The sequence below is a fragment of the Tyto alba genome, unplaced genomic scaffold, assembly GCF_018691265.1.
Source record: "Tyto alba isolate M040663 unplaced genomic scaffold, T.alba_DEE_v4.0 Super-Scaffold_2, whole genome shotgun sequence".
Lineage (NCBI taxonomy): Eukaryota > Metazoa > Chordata > Aves > Strigiformes > Tytonidae > Tyto > Tyto alba.
Genome location: NW_024881282.1, coordinates 15,642,518 through 15,667,707, shown reverse-complemented (window position 1 = coordinate 15,667,707; position 25,190 = coordinate 15,642,518). Strand labels below are relative to the sequence as shown.

At 34.5% G+C, this 25,190-nt stretch overlaps 1 protein-coding gene across 1 annotated transcript in view; it reads right to left on the bottom strand.

Moving 5' to 3' along the window:
- The window catches only part of DYNC2H1 (dynein cytoplasmic 2 heavy chain 1), a 175,089-nt gene that overhangs the window by 88,027 nt on the left and 61,872 nt on the right, over positions 1-25,190 (bottom strand). The window contains exons 60-71 of the mRNA XM_042792803.1: positions 24,682-24,768; positions 23,236-23,362; positions 21,342-21,483; positions 20,704-20,813; positions 17,556-17,654; positions 16,225-16,348; positions 13,226-13,389; positions 11,807-11,926; positions 9,213-9,347; positions 8,299-8,442; positions 6,511-6,600; positions 2,372-2,437 (exon numbers count right to left, since the gene is read on the bottom strand). Of these exons, the coding sequence (XP_042648737.1) occupies positions 2,372-2,437; positions 6,511-6,600; positions 8,299-8,442; positions 9,213-9,347; positions 11,807-11,926; positions 13,226-13,389; positions 16,225-16,348; positions 17,556-17,654; positions 20,704-20,813; positions 21,342-21,483; positions 23,236-23,362; positions 24,682-24,768 (1,408 nt within the window). The remainder of the gene's footprint in view (positions 1-2,371; positions 2,438-6,510; positions 6,601-8,298; positions 8,443-9,212; positions 9,348-11,806; positions 11,927-13,225; positions 13,390-16,224; positions 16,349-17,555; positions 17,655-20,703; positions 20,814-21,341; positions 21,484-23,235; positions 23,363-24,681; positions 24,769-25,190) is intronic.

Genomic DNA, 25,190 nt, shown 5'->3' with positions numbered 1-25,190 from the left:
TGCAGAAGGTTGAACTCTTTTGGGACAGGGACTTAGAATACTAAATTCTCTAGCTGCATAATAAGCAACTTCTAGCCGCATCACATTAAAAGATTTAAAAGAAATAGCTTTAAAAGAATAACCACTTCAGCTTCATTTTCCTCAGTAAATATTTTGCACAAGCATTCTTTTCTTAACAACTTAAAATAAATTCTACTCTTCAGAGAGGTAAGAAAATTATTGGTATAATTTGCCTGTTTTAATTCTTGAGTACTCAGATACGGCATGAACGTGCACTATATGTAAACTAGAATAAGCTGGTTAGGAGCTCTAATAGCTGATGGAAATGCATGCTAAACAATAGCAACCAACACATAAAGCAGTACTTACAAATACTTAAGAAGCCTAGATAGCCAGGCTTTAATTTAGTCAGAAAGCAATTCGCAAGTTGCTGCCTTCATATACTTTATAAACTCAAGGACTAGAAAGATAAAGCAAGATATTTTCAGAAGCTGAAAAGAAATAATAAAGATGAATTAGGGAAGTTCTAATAATGAAGAGTAGCCAGGGTATTCCTCTATCAACAAGATCAATTTGATCTATTTTTATCAGGCAGCTTCATTGCTGAAAGACTGTGGGATTTCATTTGGTCAATCCAATCCATATGTCTGCAAGAAAACTACATTGCATTCATAACATCAAAAGGTTTCAACCAACCTTTCTTAAATCTTGTTATCTTAAACCTGCATCCTTCATATAATCAAGTTCCATTACTTTCTTCAAATGTATTATCTGTTTTTTACCTTTTATCCTACCATGGACTCTCCTCTAGTGAATTGACATCTGCTACCACTTGATACTCCTTCTGGTCTCCAGCTTCTAGTACAGAAAGCCATAGCTTTGTCTCTCTATTCCATGTAGGTATTTCAGATAATTAAATGTGTCTTGATTCACACTAATCAGCCACATTTAAGCAATTGTATTGTATTGACTCAACTGTGAATAAGGTTTTACTGCAGGGAGACTTTATAGGAATAATTTCACTACACTATAGACAACTATAACTTTGGCATCTACATCTCAGCCAGCTAGTCTAGTCTGCCTGTAAGGGCAATGGAGAGAAGTAAGCAATTTTAGTGATAAACCATCTGACATATTTTACAAAATTAATTTAAACTAATTAAACTAATTGTTTCTTTGCTGGTCTGTTTTTTTCCTGTTTCCTATAAAGACAGGCTAGGATAACCTGTCAGGTGAATTTTAATAGGTGTTTAAATTTGAGTTACCAATTTGATCACCACTAAAAGTACCATTTTACCAGAAACATGTAAGTTCACTATGAGCCTCCATGTTCGTCAAAAGCATTATCTAACACTCAAAAAGAGAAACATGCTGTTACTGAGATGTGTGCTGCCCTTTGGAAATAAGGGTTAGCAGTACTTAACTTCTGCTGCAATTTTGTTGTGAATAGGGTAGACTCTAAACAACAGGTAAATTCCCCATAAATTAGGCATTTTCAGATTCAGGCTCATTCAGACCACCACCAAAAGCGCCACATGACATATCTAATTTTTTTGTGAACATGCCAATAATGCAGTACTTGCCTGAAAAATTAATAGACAGTCATTTTCATTAAATGTGGTTTGAACCTGTATCAATATAAACCTTTCCAGGATAAGTTCATCATTCCTCTCAAAGATAGGCTACTATGGTGCAATGGATCCAATACTTATGTGGCCAGTGAACAACATACAAGAAGGACACTCTCAGCATAGTGCACTCTTGAAGACACTTGTAAATGAGAACATTAATGATCACTAGTCCAGGGATTTCTTAAGACACTGAAGAATCAGTGGCTGAAATGCACAAAAGATAACTTAATTACTTCACCTTCAAGGAAGACTCTTCCCTTTAAGTGTCTTCAACTGCAGGTTGCAGAATCAGACTTTTACTTAATTTCTCCCTAGGTCTTGCATTCCTTTTCTGCATTTCAACACCAAGGCATGATGTGCAAGCAACCCTTGGTCACAGTTAAACAGATGTGTAACCATCACTTTACTTATAAATGAATATCCATATTTAACTGAAAGGGTGGATAAATGTCTAGCCACATGGTGGCAGGAAACACTGATACAGTTCCTGCAAAAGAATGCAAGAACCCTTCATAAACATCTTTTAGACCCCTCTTTAAAAGGCAACTATTTACATACCTTTTTCATGGTAACTATAACTGTAATGTTGACATCTAAAAGTAACTATCATAGAAATATAGTAGTATATCAATTTAAAATCTTAAGTCCTACACTTACTGACAAAAACTTTTTATTTACTTATTTACTCTTCATATTAAGTTTAAGTAAATCACTTGTGGATTTTCTCCTCTAGCACTTACATTCTCTTGAAAAAGCTCAGGGTGCATTCCTCGTACAAAATGTAGAGCAAACATTAGCTGATCAGCCTGAAATAAAAGCAGTAAAAATGTATTTATATGTTCATCAAAAGTCACATTTTCTTTGCTACACATCTCTGCAACTTAGTAATAAACACTAACCCAAACCCTGTATCTAAGTACATCTAAATTCAAGGGAAGAAGAAAACAGGTACTTGTAATAAAGCAAACATACTATACAGAATCCATTGTTTTTTAAACTGCACATAGGAAATGTTTGAAATCTTCTTATAGCAAATTTTTGAAACAGTTTTGAAAAAATCCCAGCTGTAACCTTCTGACTTTTTCCTAGGTCTGTTGCATCACTTGAAATTCAACCAGTCTCTGAGCACTGGAGCAATAAACCAGGAATAAGGATTTAATGGAGCCATAGAATAAACCATGCAAACATTCAAGACTGCTTTTAAAAAGTATATTGGCTTGTTAAAACTGGGATTCCCATGTCCATACACAGAAACTTTTACAGATATGTTTTACCAAAGCTGTGCTGGAAAGCACAGATTACCATGTAATGAAGTCAATGTGAAAAACTGGAAGTTAGTACAGAAACCTAGAATAAGACCTCCCTCCAATTTTAAAGTCTGGTTGTAATCTGGAAAATGTTTTTTACTAGACAATAGAAGATATACACGTATTTTCTCTCATTAAAATTTTAAGTAAGCACAAGGAAGGTGGTACCACTTCTTTTCAAGAAAGTGAAACATAATTAAAAAGCATAAACACAAAGCACAGGTGAAAGGAAAATCAGTGATGGATGGGATTGGGTTAAGCCTGCAAAGCATAGGTATCTCAGCCAGTTGATAAACACAACACAGCTGCACTCCTACAGAAATTAAATCTATTCTTGACAGTGTTGTTTGAATTTTCTATAGTGCGGTTTCTCACATATATGACTTATATGTACTTCAAAATGGTACACACTCAAGAAAGCCTGTTTGTCATTAGCTTCAAAGAATTATCACTTTGAGGAATATTAAATTACCAAGAATACTAGTGAAAAATTAATTGCATAGGACTTTTCAAAAGGGACAGGACCAAATATGAGGAAGCATACTCTATGAAATATTATGTACATGTTTTAAGGTATAAGACGAACTGTATAACTAATATTGGCTTTCTCATCTCAATGTCTATTATAGTTTTGAGGCCAAGATTACTTTTGTAATTAAGAGGGGCAAAATATTTTTATTTTATTATTACTGTTTTCTCAAACAGATGCCTTTTTACAAGCCCGACACATCAGCTCAGAAACAGTTTATAACAACATAGGACAAAATCGTGGACTAAGGGTATAAAAGATGTTCATCATCTTTGCAAAGTTTGCTCATGTACAGTAGAAGTAATTTCAACAGCATCTGCATTTTGAATAATACAGATCTATTATTTAATTACCTGGTGATTAGGTTCCAGACTTATGGCAGACATGCGTGGCTTAAAAACCATATCCTTACTAGTTCTAATTGCCCTTGGAATGACTGACCTTGAAAACTACCAAGAGGCTATGTATAACTTGGTTCATATGAGCCACAGCTCCTTTAAACTGGATTTGGGTAACTACAGAAATGTATGATGGCAGCCACAACAAACTCTTGGCATAATTTGTATCTCTATGGATACTGATACATAAAGTTGTTTGCTGCTTTAAACAGTTCCATTTCATTAATTCTTTCAATTACAAAACCATACTGTACAAAGTATCCTCAAGGATAAAATTAAGGTAAACAAAGAACATTATGTTTTTGCATGCGTTTACTATTGGTTTTGTTAGAGGCAGGACTGGAAGCCAAACAGGCCCCAAATAGGAATCAAGGTGAGGCTCAGCAAAGCACTAAAGTTCTGTTTGTATTGATAAATAAAACAGGTCCATGAAAATCCTATCACACTGAGAACAACTGCCATGGAATGGCTGAAGTCAACATCACTCAACTCTTTCACCCTCTCAGACAAGGTCCACAAGCAAATCCAAATACAAACTGCCTATTAGAATGTTCCCAGGATGATTTAGCATCCAAAATTTGAAAGGGAATTGTATGGAAGAATGTTAATTGGCCCAGGCAAAACTTAAGACAGCAGCTATTTTGACAAATTAACAGTACAGGTGGGACATTTCCAGTGCTCAGGAAAATTTCTTGGCATGACTTCACTTATTAGCATACATGAAGTCTATGTACACACAAACATAAATATTAACCCCAGACAGATAAACACAACCATCCTTCCCAATTCTAACATGCTTAAAAAGGTATAAACTTCTATCAGCTATACCATTTGGGGCCAGCTCTGGGGCCTCCAGTATAAGGACATGGACCTGCTCAAACAGGTCCAGAGGAGGGCAACGAAGATGATCGCGGGGCTGGAGCACCTCTCTTCTGAGGACAGGCTGAGAGAGTTGGGGGTGTCCAGCCTGGAGAAGAGAAGGCTCTGGGGAGACCTTATAGCAGCTTTTCAGTACTTGAAGGGGGCTACAGGAAAGATGGGAGGGACTCTTTATCAGGGACTGTGATAGGACAAGGGGTAACTGCTTTAAACTGAATTAAGGTAGATTTAAATTACATGTAAAGAAGAAATTCTTCAGAGTGAGAGTGGTGAGACACTGGCACAGGTTGCCCAGCGAAGCTGTGGCTGCCCCCTCCCTGGAAGGATTCAGGGCCAGGTTGGACGGGGCTTTGAGCAACCTGGTCTGGTGGAAGGTGTCCCTGCCCGTGGCAGGGGGGTTGGAACTAGATGATATTTAGGGTCCTTTCCAACCCAAACCATTCTCGGATTCTGTGATTTATGAAGACATTGGTAAAGCCTCAGTGTCACAGCAGTCTTTAATAATTTGCATGGAGAAAAGGCAGCATTAGCAGGGGATTGCTAATGGTGTGAGGAGCTTATTTGTTTCTCTCCACTATCAGAACATGATACTAAGATGGATGGACCATTAGTCTGAAGCTGAATGTCAACACTAACTCTTTCAGTATTTTCTAAATTCCAATCTGATCATTCACAGTGAAAATTTTTCCTACTAGAAATCTCCTCTCTATGCATTGCTTTTGAAATCTTTCATCTCTTCTGATATATAAAAATAGCTGACTTCCAACACTCAAAAGATGTGATGACTTATTGGAAGGCTTCACACACTCATGACTTCAAACATAGATGTTAAATTATTAAGAGAATATTTCATGAAAATCTACTTGGACTTTGATAAAGCAAAATCCTTAGAAGTAACTGCTACCTCTGCACCCTCAATATAGTGTTGTTAGATTGCGAGGAGAGGGGAGGAGATGTAAAATTTTCTAAGATTTCTCCATTCTTACAGATCAAACTCTACACTTGCAAGATTTGTACTACTGCTCAAATCATCTATGCAGGCCTACTATGCATCCTTCAGCCTAGTACTATGAGACAAACACCTCCTGTCATGACTGTTCCATGTGAAAGTAAAAATTAAAATTGGAAGGCAGATCTATCCTAGGTTTTCACCAAGAAAGCAAGAAAAAAGCCTCCAGAGAAAACAAGAAATACATTAAGAACATTATATGGAGGAACAGGGGAACAGATAAATAAGCTAGTGGGTAACGATTTGAGACAGGATGTGAAAAGAGAAATGAGAATTTCACAATGGCTTTTTTGTTTCCTTTTTTTTTTAAAAAAAAAGTACAAATAATCACACAAAACCTTTATCAGGACAGCTAGGTCAAACATATATACTTGAAAATGCTAGAAATAAAATCGAGCAGAATAAGAGTGCTCAGAAGACTGTGAAGCCTGGGACTGGCTATGAAGTCAGAATGAGGCAGAGGTAACGAGCCAGAGGTAAAGCAGATATCGGACTACACTGAGAATAGTCGTGTCCGTTAGAAAACTGCTATGTGGAAAAATGTGCATAAGCAATCTTAATTCTGTCATATACTAATTTTTAGTCCTCCCCATTTTGCATGTTAAATATTGAAAGTGTAATTTTTTGCATGTGTTACATACATACTGACACGATACTGCTTATTTGAAGCAGATCAAGTGTTGGCTATTGAAGAAATACTTTCAAACCCCATGCACTGTATAAAAGCCAAAAAAAAAAAAAAAAAAACCCACCTTACCTTAAACAAACAACGACAAACATATTCATACATTGTATGTTTCAATGAGCCAATGAGCAAGTTGATTCTTTCTTCCATATTACTTGAATCCTAAAAAGAAAGTTTGGATTTCAAAAATTCTTGTAGAAGTAAAAATCTTTTTACGTAGCTTGTAAATCTCAGCAGAATGATGCAAATAATCCAGATTCTACATGACACTTACTAGTTGTAAAAACAGATTATTGAACTCAGTTGCAGCTATCAATGAGTAGATTATAAATTGAGAAGTTCATGCTGAAGCATTAAAAATTAATATTTTGGCCTTGAATATTTTGACTGTGAACATTATGAAGTATCATTTATAAGGTAACTATGCAGAGAATGAGATAAAATTTTCTTCTCCTGACATTAATGTCCTTGAAATCCCATACTCCACTTGGTAAAAAATTGCTTATTTACTGAATTACTATATTTAATGTTATTAAACAGGTATGTTGACATTAAGTGTAGTTACTAAACTTCCAACCAAATTTGGCCCAACTGAACTAAACATTGTAGAAAATAGTACATACACCCTGTCCTTCAAAGCTTACTGACTAAAAGACTGATAATATCAGGAGAAAAACAAAAGAAAGGTAGAATAAAAGAAGAAGAGAAAAAACAAAAAAAAAAAAAAAGGAGGGAGGTAACAGGTAGCATAAGATTTATCAGAAACAAGTTCCTTTCTACCATACTGGAATTTGAAAAGATGAGTATATAAAGGAAGGCAATTTGGATTCACAAGTTGATTTGACTAATACCTTTCTCATGTCTAAAAGACAGCTTGGGAAAAATGAAGAATTGGATAGATGAGAAGAAAAAAAGGAAGAAAGCAAAGAAGGGAAAACCAGAGGTTGAGCTTTAAATAATAAACAGGAAGAAATTATGAAATAGGTGTGAAAGTAAGAACAAGAAGTTAGAAACTCATGTTGTGGGAAAGAAGTAATAGGTAAAGAACTTTAAAGAGGGCAAGTTCACATAGTCAGAGCCATGTTTCTGGGAATGATTGGAGCTGAAGGAAAGTTGTAAACACAGATGGCAGAATAAAGGGGAATCCAAAAGCAACATGATGAAAGGCTGGTAAATGCCTTTTCAAAGTGGAAACAAAGAGAAATAAGATGAATTTTGGAGATGCTGAATAAAAAGAAAATGCATCATTATTTAGTATGGGTTTTTAGATCTAAAGAGTGAGGTGACAAGGGATAAATCCATAATACTGTGCTTCAGTGAGAAGAATATATTGGCCATTATAATTCAAAAAAGTAAAAATTACATTTTCAACAACACAGGCTCCATGCATGCTTAGAAACTGCATTGAAGTAGATATATTTTTGATCTTTCTTCAGGTAAATAAACCATGTAGAAATATAGGTCTTTTCTTATTCTACCCCCTGTTGATAGAATTAGCATTATTTGCAGATCAGATCACTAATTTATTTAAATAAAGCCTTCAGTAAAGTTATAATCAACCTTGTTATTCCTAATTCACTTTACACAGAGCAAGGCTGAAATTACAAACAAGCGGTACTTTTTTTTCAGATGGCACAGCAATTTCATGATTTATATGTAACCTAAGAACATTAAAAATTCCATGTGCATGTATTCTGAATATCTAAAGCACGACAGTCCAGCATCACTACCTAGTATACATTTTATCATCAGTTACTATATATTATTTTCTACAAATGTCCAGAGCAACTAACAAATTCTAAGGATCAAAGCAGATTGATTCTTCTGCAACATTAACAGCTTTAGCAAAAGAGAAAATACCTGCTCGCTTTGCAGAGCCCTTTGGAAAAGCCGCAGGAAAGCCGCCAAACTAAAACGGTACATATTATTAATTTTGGACAAGTCAGAGATAATAAAGTACATCTTGCTGGCACTCTCAGCTAAAGGGAGATAGACGTCCCTCTCCTGTGGATAAAAAAAAAAAAAAAAACACATATATAAAAAAACAGTACATTACTGCCATCTACTGGTTAATGCTTACATTCATCCCAGTGAAAAAAAGTTCAGACGACTCCCACTGCTTCCGAAAACTGAATCCTGTCTCATTCTTCAAATTGAGGGACATGCACTCAAGACTTCAACACTGTGTTCAGATTTCAAAAGTGGAAGAAAACATTTTTAGCAAAAAATGCTTTAAATTATGAAGACCATCTTGGAAATTAATCCCAAGGGCACTGAGGCCTCTTCCCACCACTGAACACATCACAAAATTTAATAGAAAATTTTAAATTAAACAAATAAGAACACAGAGGAAAACTCTGTAATGTGTTACAAAAACAGCATGCGAGATGAACAGCATCATCGATGATCTAAATTTTTGCAATAGCAAGGGATATATTAAGTAGGAACATCCCTATGAGCCATACTGTTTGCAATAGTAGATGGCAAAAATAAAGTCAAAACCCACTATTTGACAAGAAGTACGTGGGGGAAATTCTTTTAATTCAAACCAGCAGATTTTAAATTGTGTAGCATGTGTAAAAAAAAAATAAAATAAAAATAACTGCTTAAAAGCCTTTCTGTACTTGCATATCCCAAATATCTTTTACTCCAAAAAATTAATTTAGTACGTTACTGATCTTATACTCCTGTGGATGTATATGTCCTCTCTATATAGAAGATGACTACTTTTAGCAGGAAAAAAACAGCAATAAAAGATCAAAATATTTTTCTACCTTATCAAGGAAACTTTGAAGTCTGTGAGATTCAGCAAGTGATTCTTGGATGAGTGCACTGCTTGCTTTAGTCTGATTCAAAGATTCAATCAGATCCTTATTTTCTAGTATATTGCCTTGTGATGTTGCAAGTGCCTGTAAAAAAAAAAAAAAAAAAAGTAATCCACCTTACATTATAAAAAACCTGTAAAGTAACCATTTTGGAAGCTGTCCTTCTTTCTGACCTGTACATATTTCTGAATCACTGAATGCATCAAGAATACTAAAAAGCAGGTGGCTACTCCGAAAACTGAGATGTTGTTTTAAAGAAGCATGGAAAACAAAACCCAGGAACAAACTCAAAAAATCCAGATTGCCACATTCTGAAACTTATGTCTTCAGCAAGTTTTTGAGAAATATTTCTATGATCTGAGTCTTACATGCTAATATCCCTGTGGTAAATAGAAATTATGGCAATTTTTCTTCTATTTAACTACTAATTTAACCTGAAGTTGGCTACTTGTCATGACTTTCTGTACTCAGTCATTCATAAATTTTCTTCAAAAACATTTCAATGCCCCCTACACAATTTAGTTCTCATTTCCAACTGAGTTTAATAGTCACAATTAGAACAATTTCAGTTTTGTAATCAGACATTCCTTCAAAATCCTTCAGATTACCCCACATTTTCCCTAAATTCTCCTTTGCAAGCAATTTCACTTCTAATAAGTGGGAAAAGCTTGAACGATTCACAATTATTTAAGGTTTTTTACTACCCTTCACTAAATACCCTTCAATACATTTTTTTTTTAGTCAGACAACAGCAAAAAATTGGCTTCTTGTCAGTTAAGTCAGTTCAGAACAATTACCTGTAGGACAGCATTTCAGGATATTTGGAGGCAGAGGTTCACCAGTTAGAATATCAGAAAGCACTTAGTTGTATAGTTGAAAATAGTTTAGGACAAGAACATCTGTTTTTTTCAAGGAGTCCAATTTTGCTATGAGGAATCATAATGTGAGCTATGAGATAGCCACAACATGTATGTCTTTACTCCAAGGCTTTTGGAGGAAAATCAATACAGTACTTCAGATGGAATGCTAATGTTCTTTAGGATTAACTTGAATTTAGCTAGATCATCTCCAGCACTGACTTCTTTGTTGTCCATGTGGCACCTGTGAGTTTCCACTGAGCTTTAGGTTGGTTTCTTCACGGTTAAAGAGTATTCTGATTTCAGTGATAACAAGAATGCCAAAGTTGAAACCCACCTCAGTGTTAATACTTGGCCACTTTTTGCTGCAAATATCTTAGGTATCAATTACTTGAAATTTTGCACTTGACAATACAGATTGGACAAAATTGAAAGATTTTGGAGTTTCAAGATCACACAGAAAGTCTGTTCTAAAAAGTGGACATTTTTTTGTTGCATCTCTGAATTCTCAGCTTCTGGTAGACATTAAGGTGCTAAACAACAATCAACTTTGAATATGGAATATTTTAGAGAACAAGTTCCCTCTGCCTGTAAGAGAAATCTGCCTCATCACAGTTTTAAAAGAGGTTTGAGCTCCGTGTTTGAGGCTTAATAGGGAGTTTAATAGGGATAGTAAATGTGGAAGTTCAAAACACATTATATATTTACGTGCAAAATTCTAAAATTGAGACATTAATGGCCAGTCTAATAAAGTTCAGTTTATTACTTTTGAGGAATCTGTAAAAACAATTAGCTTATGCTCAAGTCCATTATGCTGGATACTGTAAAGTTCTATGACTCAGCTACAGACTGAGGGTTTTGAGGCAGCAGGTCAACCTCCCTGCACCTATGACATTTTAGAAGGAAGGAGGATTTGAGAACCCATTCCTATGGGCATGAAGCACAGTTTCTGTGAAATACATGACAAGATGCAAACAAAACAGAAAACAGATCTCTTCCTTGAAAGCTACCTTTTCTTATAGAGGTGTACAGCTGTTTCTGAGCACAATTACTTTCATTAAAATAAAAAGGTAAACTGAAAATTGAGAATATTAATTTTAAATATGGGAAAGGCAATTGTTACCTACAAAGAGTATTACAGTTCATTGCTAATAAGAAACAACCATGGAGGTTTAAAGTTTTAAATGTCTCTCTCAAAAAATGTTTCCATTTTTTAGTGGGAATTTTTCTTTCAGGTTTTTTTCCTTTCACAACACAGAATCATTTCTCAAATTGAGAAAGCATCATTTGACATGATTCACAAGCTTAAAAATGTTGCTTTTTTTAAAACTCATAATTTGAAAAAGAAATAGTGTAATTTTTAACAAAGTTTTTCTCTTTTTTTAATGCATCAAAATTAATGAAATTTCTAACCAATCTAAATCAGCCTGTATCTAGCCCAACTATTCATACATTGAACTTTGACAATGCTTAATGTATTGAAATACTACAGTTTTATGACAGATGTACATATTTTATCTACTTTACTCTCTCACCAGCCCCAGGCAAATAATGCTTTTATTTTCTCAAATCAAAAATTCTGAGGGCTCATTATTCCAACTCTTTCACCATCTTCATTCAAACACATAACAATATGAACACTATCTTATTTATCTAACAGATATAAAAGAGGTAAATTTATTTTACCTCCAAAAGAGATTCCTCAAGCTTAGCTAACTGTATCTTCTTATCTTCTTCTTGTTGTAACAGTTTTGTCTTCTGCTCTTCCAAATCGGGATTTTCATGCTGAATTGTTAAAGCCAAAAGCTAAAAAGAAAGGAGATTATTCAACAGGATAAAAAACACTTTAATATTTCATAATATATATTCATTAATTATATAGCATAATATATACTCATTAATCATATAACAGTATATAGTCTATATTTTTGAAAGTAGACTTCTGAGGTTTTACTCAGTTGCACCAGACATCCAACAGCTTTAAATCTATATAGACATCCAGGATATCCTGCAGTGGCCAGTATAACCCAGGAACTACTGTGAACCATGCCCTTGTGCACAGCAGCAGATGCAAGGTGAGACACTCAAGCACATCTCAAAAGGCTCTGGATCACTTTATTAAGGACACTAATTCACACCCTTTCATGCTGAGACCTAAACTTTTGCACCTCAATCTGAATCACATCTGTGCTTAAATGACTGGCAGTCTTCATCAGTGTATATATTGTTATCAGATATAAAAAGAAGCAGATGAAAGAAAGCACCAACAGGAAAGATTGGCAGCAAAATTCTTTCCAGTAAGTCTACCAAAGGTCAAACCCCTCTCCTGCCAATGAAGAGAGAAAACAAAAAACAAAGCTTTTTTTTTTTTCTGTATTTCCACTTAAAAAGGAGGTCAATTCACTTGGTTGTATTGTGTAACATCAATTATCTATCTGCAGTGGAAGAATGAAATCCATATGGTTGTCCATGCTTCATATTTCGAACTACATCTTACTTATCAACATCTTATTTACATCCCATTCTAAGCCTCTTGTTAGTTAGGAAAAACTTGTTTCATATGAAATAAAGAGGGTTTTTTCTTCCTTTAATTTATATTTTTTCTTTTTTTTTTTTTCCTCTCTCTTCCATCTGTACACTATATTTTGTTCCCAAACATTATAGAAAAAAACCTCAAGAGCTACTAATATTTTGTAGTAAGCAAAATATACAGTTTTTTTGTTTCATTACATTTTTCCTGTACAAAAAGTATCTTGATGCCAGCATTACTCTCTAAACTAGGACACTGGAGAGCAGTAACAGAAACATTTCCATGGTACCATAAATGCATCTTGAACAGAAACCAGAAGTTGCAATCTGTTGCAACGAAGTCAATAAGGCAGTTTCCATTTTCTCTATTGGACTTACTACTTGGTTCCAAAGCGCATAATAACAAGATTTTAAAATCTAAAGTTAGTTTCAGCATCAATTTTACCATTTATATTTGTGTGCTAGCAAATATCTCTGTGACCATTAATGCAAACTGCACCACAGAGCTTTTTCCAGAAGTAAAATGTAGCTATGAGTGCCTGCTACATATGCATTGGGTTTATTCCAAAAGCCTACCTGTCCTCTTAAGCCACTTCTTGTTGTTGTAAAGTTTACTTCTGTAACAATAGAAGAAGCATCAGGTGGAATGAAGGGATTTGGGTTCCTTGTTGATAGAAAAAGACGGAACTCTTCATTATAGTCTATAATTTTTTCACCTATTTGTATAGCATAACGGGGTCCTGTAAATAATAAACAGAAGTTATACTCACTCTGATTGGAACATTCTACAATTATCTGAAAATAACAGTAGTTGTGCAATACTTTATGGCCAATAGATGCAAATATATTTTATAAAATTTATTTATAAATTGTTTGGAAATAAATAAATTTTTAAAATTTAAGGAATATAACCTATCCTGCACTGTTAGACAAAAAATGCAGTAACATAGCACTAGTGTAAGAAAGTTACACAATAAGAATGTTTAATACACCAGGGTAGTTTAATTATCCTTACCCAGCACAAAAAGTATAAACAGCAAAAAATGCACTTGAAATAAGAGTAATACTAATGAATCTTTAAAATCTTCAAACCATGAATAGGAGACAAAACACCATAGAAGATGCACTGGAGAATCCCCTTTTTCTGTAAGAATCCCGTCATAATTTAAACATATTCATTTACATTTCCACATAGGTATACCACTCTATCAAAACACACTAGCCATAATTACATATTGGCTAACCAAGACGGTTCAACATTTTCTGAATGTGATCCAAAACCATTAAATTTCATCTCTGGATTTTTTACATTTATTTGTAGAAGGTTGATGTTGCTGTACAATCATAATTCTACTAAAATACTATGTTCTGTGATAATTGCTACAGAGAAGGTCTATGAAACTAAAGATGATGGAATATCTAGTCATTCGATTGAAAGAAAAATATTCCATTTAGAAATATCCCATATATCTGTCTTATTTTAAATACATTTAATTTAATCACAGTACGAAAGAAAATTTATTGAATTTCTGCTGTCACAGTTTCAAACTCTGTTTATACTCCTAATATTTTGACATTTCTCAGTATGCCTGTCACAGAATGAAACTGTATGTATGGCCTCTCACCACCCTCCTTCCACCACAGGTTTCCATTCTAGTGGAGAATAGATTCAATCAGTCACATGACTAGAGTAAGATTTTGCCTTCTGATACTGAAAAAGAAGGAAGGACAGATTTATAAGACGAAAAGTTTCATAGTGGAAATTTCCTTGCCAGAGAAATTTCCAAGGTGGCATAGTTAGGTACTTCTCTATTTTTAACACTAGGAGCAAATCATAAATGCTCCAAGTATAAATCTCTTGCTAAAACACTGGTAGAGATGAAAATCACGTACCAATTTTGCTTCTGTGCCAAGGATCAGAATAAATTTTAGGCCTATGCTGTAAAAATGTCAAACAGAAAATGGAAGCTGTACAAAGACAAATTTATTCCAGTATATATATTCACATTTTTCTTAACATTTCACTCCAAGTAATGAAAAGATGTACAGTCATCACAAGCAAATTAATGCAGACAGGCTCCCACCTTCACATTTTGACAAAGAGGAGTGCGTGCTTTCTTTTGAAGTGGCCAAAAAGGTTCAAAGAGTGACCCATTCTCCCTTTTAAAACAACAGCTCCCTAGTTTGGACTTGCATAGACCTAGCATTAATATAGCTCATTAACATGCAAAAGAGGATGCATGAGTGTTAATGAGCAACTTCCCTGAATCAACTAGTATATTTTAATTTAATCTTCTTTCTCCACAGTTCTGCAGACATATTCATCTCTTAATTTGATTCCTTGAGTAATATCAGTTAAATTGACTGTAGTACTGTATTGCTGCTTTCCAAAGTTCAGCAGAAGCTAGTGAAAAAAAAAGTTGTATCGATGTTCTACCTAGCCTCCTACAGATCCCTGAAGTCATCCCTTTGGTGGTACTCTCAACTTTTATCAAGGGTAAACAAGGAAGCACATCTGTAATGGAAGAATGATTTAAACTAACATTTTCTTTTCACTGAACAGACCTTTCCAGTATAGAAGATAAATGTCTCTAAGAACTCCATAACATTTGCTTTTATTTTTACCGTGTATTTGCATTTAAATAATTACTACTACATCTCCCACTATTAGATCTCAATATTAGATGGCATGACAGCAAAAAGGAATCTTGAGCTATTTTCAGTGCCCAAGTTCATACTGTAAATTGCATGCACAGGCTGTGGTACATGCTGAGGAATTAACACTTGAGGCAGAAATATATTTACTAAGGATAATGCAAATGTACTTTAATTACAATAATTTAGAAAGTATTTAAAATATATATTGTGGTATTTTTTAATCTTCTTGGTTCTTTTGATATAATTTCAAAATATGTAACATAATTCATGCTAATACTTATATCACTACTATTTATCTTTGCTAAACTTTTCAACACAATTTTTCATATCAGCCTTTTTAAAGTAACTAAATTCAAGCAGTTATATATAGAGTTATATAGAGTACATTATCTCTCCAAAGCAGAAATAATGTAAATGTAAATAGTTTTTTTTTTTCCCTTTCATTGCATCAGCCAGGGAGACTCCTTTCATCGAATTCCACCGTTTTGCTGATCTCTGTGACCCTCCCCCCATTCCAAAGCCACATCAGGGACAGACCTGTGTGCCACCTTTAGTTTCAGATGAATGAAAGCAAAACAGCAACACCAGCATTCTAAAACTCTGATTTCCAACCGGACAACCAGTTGTATAATTTCTGGTCTACTTAAGGCTCAAGTTCCTAAGTAAAACTATGTGTTTGAAATTATCACTAAAAATTAACATAAATTGTGATAAAAACACTTTATTCTAATTCCAGTCAAAAAATCTTTCAATACTTTCCAATACTTTTCCACTTGCTAAACAAACACATGTCTCCAATGTATTTCATGCACAAATTACACAAAATTAATGTTTTCAGAAAAATCAAGTTTTATATGATGTATATAGATCTAACCTACAAAAGCTTTGAACAAGAATTTGTAAAGACGGTTATTTACCTTGAGCAACAAGATCTTTTCTTAACAATGGGTAAAGTACAGGCTCCACTCCATCCATTTCCTGTATAATAAGTGTTTTCCCAAATCTCACTGCCAGCTCAAGAGCAGTTAAGAAGTTGGTGTCCTGGGCAAATAAGAATAAATTCCTTTACTTCATGTTTTTTTGAAATATTATTACTGCAGAATGAACGGGAAGGCGTTATACCAGGAGTCTAAATCTAAAAATCAGTAGCATAGCTGAAAAATTCTATTACAAGCATCATATGATATTTCAGGGTTTAGCCACAAGTGTTTAATTAAGTTTGATCAATTCAGCTACTGACATACAGGCATTGTATTTAATATGCCTAGTTTTCCAAGTGCTGCATCAGAAGAGAGCAGGTCTACCATAAGTCTTGTGTCACATCTGCCAGGTGCACCTGGAACTCCTGGCTAACTAACGCATCTCAAATATTAGGTAGCTATGTCTCAAAACTAAATCAAGACCTAAGGACAGGATTCACGCTGATATTAAGATATTTAAATGCAGTCTTTTGCATATAGGTATCTAAACATGCACGTGGTGTTTAAGATTCCATTACAGTCAATGGAGATCCTAGGCACAGAGCCTAAAAGGTAATCAAGCCAATCAACTAGCAGGCGAAGCATTCAGTTACCAAAGACACATATCTAGTACCATCAGAGAGTATCTAAAAGGCCTGCACAGAGCTGGCAAGGATCTGTGGAAGACCTGCATTCTGTCGAAGCAGTATCTTGAGGCTAGGTGGGGTTCAATAAGGGATTTATGCACAGCACTAGATTCCTGTCTATGTGCATGCAACTGAGCCAAGCTTTGCCACCCATGTAAACAGTGACATGTAGACAATTAATCTTAGGTACCTTAATCGAAAACTGAAATCCAAACTACTATTGCCAGGGTAGATAATACAACACAAAAATCATAGGGAAGGAGTGTATACAAACTCCTGAAATCCAGTGAACTTCAACCAAGAATACAAAAGTCTTCTCTGTTTACAAATCTTCTACTATCTCTCCTTCAGCAGGAAATACCAATGTTCTTGGAGAGGACAGCACAAAGAAGCAAACTTGTAGAAGTAATACCAGATGTTGACCCTCCAATTTTAAATACTCTGATCTCCTCCCTGAGTAAACAAATTTTCAGCACCACATAAGAATAACTGTAACCTAGAACTCTGTGAGAAATTATATACTTCATGGAACATGACCTCAGTTTTTGTGCTATTACATCCCTCTAAAAACTGCTCTATGGAGTCTGGAATAGAGCAAGCTCAAGCAGAACAACATTGTAAAACCAAGAGTAAATACTGCACCTGTTGGTTAATAACTTCCAAACGTGATTCCTTCAAATGTGTCTTCAGCCATTCAGTAGCCCGGAAAGAAGGGTCTATCAAAAATGGGCAAACTTTACTCTAGGGGGAAAAAAAAAATAAAATAAAATAAAAAAATATATTTACTGAAATCTATTTTGTTTAGGAAAAAATTGAATTAAGTCCCTTTTTATTTCCCCAAACTAATGGTATAGTCATTTTGTATAGTCATTTTAAAATCTTTTTTCATTAACAAACTGTTTAAAGAAACAGTAACAGCCTAAAAACAAAATGAAAACAAAAAACAGTAGGAGGAATTTTATGTCTTTTATTTTATGTCTTCTTTTTTAAAAAAAAAACAAACAAACAGAAAAAAACAACAACAACAAGAAAATGTTCCCAAAATGAAAACTCTCAGCTGTTTGTCCTGACAAAGTTAGGCAGTTCTTCACCTTCTCTTAAAAACAGGAGTCTCTATTCAATGAGTATAATTTACAGCTTTTGTTATTCACAACTGCTACAAAACTTAAGAGAAGAGGTATTATTTTTCCTTTTTCTTCCTATAGTGGGCAAAGGTACAGGAATTCTGGTTATGAACCTCAATGCATTTTAGAAAGAATAATGAATATAAGTGTTTTGCAGGCATAAAGATACAAATAGAATTTTACTTACAAACAAATCCAGATCTCAAACTTGCAAACAATACAATGTAGAATGTTTTGGTGATATTGCCTAGTAACGTGTATATTGACAAGACAGCAGGTTTTCATTTTAATAAAACCTGAAATTATGTGTGCTTCCCATACCAGTACTGTGTAAAGCTTTACTATTATTATATTATATAAAGATATGTTATGCTATACACATTGCTTGATAAATGTCGAGACTTTAACCACTGATACACAATTACGTAAGTGCTCAGAACTTACACAATAGTCACAACACAGAGTGACCACAGTGACACAGTCGGTAGTAAGTGGGGCAAATGAAAAGAGACCTACTCACAGTTGATATGTGCTTTTAAGATTTCACAGAATCACAGAATGATTGAGACTGGAAGGGACCTCTATCGGTTGTCTTGTCCAAACCTCCCTGCTTGAGCAGGACCACTTATAGCTGATGGCCCAGGACCATGTCCAAGATAGCTTTTGAAAACCTCCGGGGATGGAGACTTCACCACTGCCTTGGGCAATGTGTGCTCCATCACCCTCACAGTAAAAAAGTGTCTCCTGATGTTCAGACAGAGCCTCCTGTGTTTTAGTTTGTGCCCATTGCCTCTGATCCTGTCACTGGGCACCACCGAAAAGAATCTGGCTCCATCTTTACACCCTCCCTTCAGGTATTTATAGATATGGATAAGATTCCCCTGAGGCTTCTCTTCTCCAGACTGTACTGTCCCAGCTCTCTCAGCCTTTCCTCATAGATGCTCCACTGCTTTAATCATCTTTGTGGTCTTTCACTGGACTCTCTCCAGTACATCCATGTCCCTCTTGTACTGATGAGCCCAGAACTGGACAGAGCACTCCAGGTGTGGTCTCACCAGTGCTAAGTAGAGGGCAAGGATCACCTCCCTTGACCTGCTGCCAATACTTTGAACAAAGCAACCCAGAATACCATTAGCCTTCTTTTCAGAAAGGGCCTATTACTGGCTCATGTATAACCCAGTGTCCACCAGGACTCCCAGGTCCTCTTCTGCAAAGCTGCTTTGCAGCCAGGTGGCCTCCAGCATATGTTGGTACATGGGGTTGTTCTTTGCCAGGTGCAGGACTTTGCAATTCCCCTTGCTGAACTTCATGAGGTTCCTGTCAGTACATTTCTCCAGCCCGTCAAGGACCCTCTGAGCAGCAGCTTGACCCTCTGGTGTATCAGCCACTCCTCTCAGTTTTGTCATCAGCAAACTTGCTGAGGGTTTACACATATATTTGCAGCGTTTTTCTGGTTCAGTCTGATAGAACAACACCTCCAGGGTTGTTTTCTTTTAGAGTCCTACTATTCTGAACTCAGTAACTACATGAATCTCAAACTGAAAGACAGGAAAACGCAGGCAATATCCAAGCACTAAAAGACGATGAGCACAAAAGCCCGAGAACTGTACTGTGGATGACATTGGTAAAATATCACGCCCAATTGCAGTTTTAAAAGAATGCTGAAAAAAAACATACACAACAAAAATTACTTGAGCTGAGGGAGGGCTTGAAAAAGCTCTTCACGCACAGTGAGATTTTTAAAAGCTCAGTCTATTCAACTAAGCAAAAATATGAAAAAAAGATTTAATTATTGCATCCATGTATCTTTAAGGCTACAAAATAGCATTTATTGAAGAGCTTTTTAATCAAACTGAGAAAGGAATAGCTGGATATAATACCACGATGAAAAAGCAAGATAAATTTAAATTGGAGAAAAGGCTGTAACTGATTTGAAAGAACCATCAATCATCCAAGCAAACTACCTTTAGCAAATGCTGATTCTCCTCATGACACTAAATCTTTACTTTCTATCAGATCTAATAAATGACATTATAACCACAATATTATGTACATAATTGTGCAATTGCTTATATATATTTATTATATGTAACAAATAAAACTGATAAAACTGAATCATTATTACAAGCACAGTATTTTTCTTTTCTCAAGTATTATTAGCTACTGGGCTTAAGTGAATGGCATTTTCTATCCTATATCACAGAGCTAATATGATGAAATCTGAGGGTTTAAAATCTAGATGTTTTGAAAGGTATCTGCATATGGCCTTTTCCTTTTTCTGAGGAAAAAAGTATTAGAAATGATATGTCAAAGTGAACATATATAGGACATAATCTTCCACTGATTTTATTGGTGTTAATGATTATTCACGCTTCAAGCCTGAATACATTGATAACCGGATTTTGTCTGTTCAACATCTGGAAGAAAACTGTAAACAACAAAAACAAACAAACAAACAAAAACTCATGTATTTTCTTCAACTATTTTATTCCTTTTGCTACAGAATACCCAGAGGTACATAAATATTTGTTTCTCTGAATGTGTTCTGTGGTGCTAATAAAATAAAACGAATGAAATAGCTCCATATTCCAGAAAGATGCCATGTTACTGAAATTTGTAGAAATTTAAATACTTCCAAGACAAGACAAAAAAAAAAACAAATTTACCTGCAAGATGACAAGAGCATTTTCTACTGAAAGGTCATCTGAAGGTAAACCTTCACTTTTCCAAACCAACTCCTCACTTTCTGTACACAGAAACCGCCGTAAATCAAACTCTGATAAATGAAAGAACATAAGTTTGTGCTAGTATTCATAGTATGCATAAATTTTAAGCATTTACCACTCTATATACAGTAAAGACTGTCTAACATAGTGCATGTCTGTAGATTTCCCTTACATTTATTATTTTATTTCTTGAACTGATTATTAACTAGCTGATGTTATAAAAATATTTAATGGTGTTATTAACATACATGGTTAAAAATAATTACTGAAAAAGCAGAAGCATTCAGAAAGTATTGGTGAATTTACAACAGTTAATGTGAATATATTCATTCATGCAAACTTTTTTTTTTTTAAGCAAGGACTATGGACCTAAATCTTAAGAATTTATAAGTATTTATAATCTTAATAATTAATAGAATAAGCCTAAGGAATAGTCTGTCTGTATATACAAGTATTTATTAAGAAAATGTTGTTACTGCTCGTTTGGGAACATCAACACAATTGAGTCTTCATTAGAACTCACTGGCATTTCTCACATCCTCAGTCAAGCTTAATGACTGACTTACACACACACTTACTTTCAAGTCCTGCTGATTTGGTCCATTCATCCAAGCTGGTTTTCCTCTGATCCTCAGGCACAGCAGAGAGATAGGTAATAAATGCAGCTGCTAACTGAGCTCTTTTAGGCAATGTAGCCAGTTCATCCGTTATCTCTGACACCTTCAAAAAAAAAAAAAAAGGTAGTATAGAATGTGTAGGTGTATTGCAAACAAAAACTATGTTAATATTTCTCACCAGCTACCAAAAAGTCAGAATTACATTTGCCTGTCATTGAGAATACATTTGAGACAGTCTCTCTTGTATTTTGGGTATCTATACCTGGATAACCCACAGCAACATACACATGCAAGTATGGGAAAAGCTCTGTTTAGCTCTGGGCTAGAGCATGGACAGATGTTTCTGAGAATTCAGCTACTAAAAATCTATTAATTTGGTGAACAGGTCACTTTGTCACTTGTAAGTAACTGGGTAAATAGTATTATAGTAAGAAAAATAAGATATATGTGACCCTAGTCACAGTCAGCTATTACCACTTATAACACGTATACAGTCACTAAATACTATATGTATCTATTACACTTAAAAATGTGATTCACTGCAGACTTACATGATAAAATATATTTATCATGTATCTTCAAATAATTTGTCTGCTCTACATCACCTCTGCTTTGAAATGTTACAGTAGTCTGGAGAAAAATACAGTGTATCAAAATAATATGATTATCATAATTGGTTTAAAAGTACTTTCACTTTTTTACTTTAATCAAACTGACAAAAAAAAATGGTGATACACAAGCAAAAAAAGCCACTTTTTGTTAGTTCCTCCTTACTTTAAAGGGAGATGAATACTGCATTTTCACCATCCTCAGTATGGGATGAGTTCTTGACTAATATACAGGCCAGTTTGGTCTACAGCATACCATTAATAGGTAGGTTGAACTTCCTAAAGACAGGGGTAATGTACCAGAGTGAAAAACTGTGAGGAGTCACATTTAGAAGCGTTTAAACTCTGGGGTTCAAATATCTTCAATCCTTACTATAGGAGATGGAATAGCTGTAAAGTGAGTTGCAGAGGAAAATTTTCCATTGCTTACCATTACGCTGGTCAACCTAGGAGGAGGACTCAACTAACCCTAACTTTGGTTCTTCAAAATGAAGACATTTAGTCTAATTGTTTAGGCTTTCTTCAGTGTCAATGTAGAGGCAGGACCATGTCTCTCAGCAGGGAGGTTTTTTCTATTTTAAGTTACCCAAGAAAGTTTGGTATCGTTTTCTGGAGGTGACAGCTATTTTCAACTTGTATATATCTTGAAATTTTCCTTTCTGTTTCAGACTGAAGAAGGGCCTGTGTGTCCAAGGGCTTACCAGTTTCTCCCAAACATATTATTTGAGCAAATAAGATATGCTCACTTTCCTACCTTTAGAAGCAGAAAAGATTTAAACACCTAAGTGAAGACTTCAAAAGCAATCCAACATTTTGGGTAGGTCTACATTTGCATTTTCAACACTGATGCCACAAAGGAGACATGTTTTAAGACTGTGATCACTTAAAGTTTTCCCAAAATCTTTGTATCTCAGCTTGGAGGCTCCAACAGCTGACATGTTTAGCCATCATAACAATTACATTAGTAATGTGATTGAAAAATGTCAAAAAACATTGTGTGTTTTATATTAAATACCGGGGGCTTTTTTTACACATTTTGTAGCTATGTGATATAGGTAAGGTAATTTGCACATTGAAGTATAAAGGAGTTTCAGAAGGAAGAAAAGATTTTATTTCTAATGAGAAAACAAATAAATGTACATTTATGAGACATGCAGTATGGCAATAACTCACATTCTCCAAATAGTGCAAAAATTGTATTTTCACATTATCAGCTGCAAAATATATTTATGAAAATTTTCACTAACCTGGGTGCTCCATCTTTTGTGTTCCCTATCAAGTTGATTTATGAGTACCTCTGCAGCTTTCAAAGTTTTTTGGGCTTTACTGAGTTCTGCTTCAAGTTTTGCTGCTTCTGTTGTTCTACTCTGGAATCTGTAAAACATCTACTGTTTGTAATTGCTATCATGAACTACTAAACTTACAGACAGTTATTTTCAAGGCAGTTTAATTGACTGAATTGGTAATGAATTCCTCCCTTATTATTCATGAAGAACACAACTACAATTCTTTTTCATACCTTCAGCTTCTAATTGACAGATAGGCTTGTTAGACTTTCAACTAACAAAGTTAAGACAGATGCGCAGGTGAGATTTAAAAATACGTTAGCCTATATAGCAATATAGGCTATAACATCTGAAAATCATTCCCTCTTCTGTTTAAACAGCCTGACTTGATTTTAGTGATTGTGTTTTGTTCTGCATCTAGTCAGGACAATAGCAGGCTCAAAGCCATAATATATATTTGTAACTTTCTAGAAAATTTAATCTATGAACCTTTAAAGAAGAATATTGCTACTTCACACGGATGACTCCAGTTCAAAGCACAGTACTCTATCTTGTGAAGTATTATAAAATATGAACATACTCCAAACAACAGGCAAGGTCAAGGTATTAGTTTGTAATGTTTAATATCTAAATTGCTTACTTAATATTTAAATAAATTAATTATTTTTACAATCCACATTTTTAAAATAATATATTTAACTGTAATATATAGCATATAGTATCTAATTAATCTAAGACTTCACTATATAGCTGAATGACAGGAAGAAATCTCTAATAATTTTTTTTGCAGACTACAAAACATGATTTTTAGTAATATGCCATATGTCAGGTTGTAAAGTATCTCCTATACTAACTACATAATAGAAACATTGACATAAAAGACTTGGATTAAACTGAATTTGAAGAAAGTATAAAGGTCCACCACAGCAATTTTTATGCCACTGTGAGTCACATACTTGATGAGAGGCTAAGAAAAAAGGAGATAGCTAACTAGCTAACTGTCAGAAAAGTAGACCATCTTAAAAGAAATAGCACTGCATTTCTTCTAGCTGTGATCAGTAGAAGTTTTGTATAGGAATGTTTCCAAAGTCCTAAGGAGACACTGAATTCTTCTTAGATTTAAAAGACATAATGCTTATCTTTGCCATCTACAATGTCTACACTGAAGGCTTCCAACACAGCAGTAAGAATCAGATACTTTTAAAGAGCGTTTCATCTGATTGATGAGATGAACTGTGTTCTAACAGTATTTCTCCACTGAGCGTATAGGTAACCTAATTATCACTACTTCTGACAAATATCTTGCAGAGCAGGGAGTTACATCTGATTATTTAAATTTCATTATTCATACTATAAAATCATCAATGTTTGTATTTATATCTTGAAATATAAACAAACCCAACTTACTTATCTTTCAGTTCTGAGACTTTTTGACCAACAGAGTTCAGAAGATCTTCTAACTTCTGTTTTCGGTCTTTAGTTTTCTTGAGATTACTACAAAAATGTAACATTTACTTCAATATCCAAAGGAAAAAAAGAGTAAATGTAACAGGAAAATCATTTACATAGAGATAGTTCAATGACAGTTCTTTCTTGTGATTTATATTAACAAAAACCTCTTTTCACATGTAAAAGTTCTGACTAGTTCTCATTACATAGCTTTAAAAATGGAAACCAAACACCCCATTTAAATGTATACTTGAAGATCAGAACAAGTTCTTCCAATACAGATTTTTAAGACCTGGCAAAACAACCAGTATAGATTCCTCAGGTTATGGAATATTATAAGACTATGTTATATCTTTTTGATCCTAAGGAGAAACTGATTATGCTTGGTATATGGCTGAAAAAAAAAACTACACATCTCATAAAATATCATGGGTTTCACTGACAGAATACATTTTAAACATCTCTGT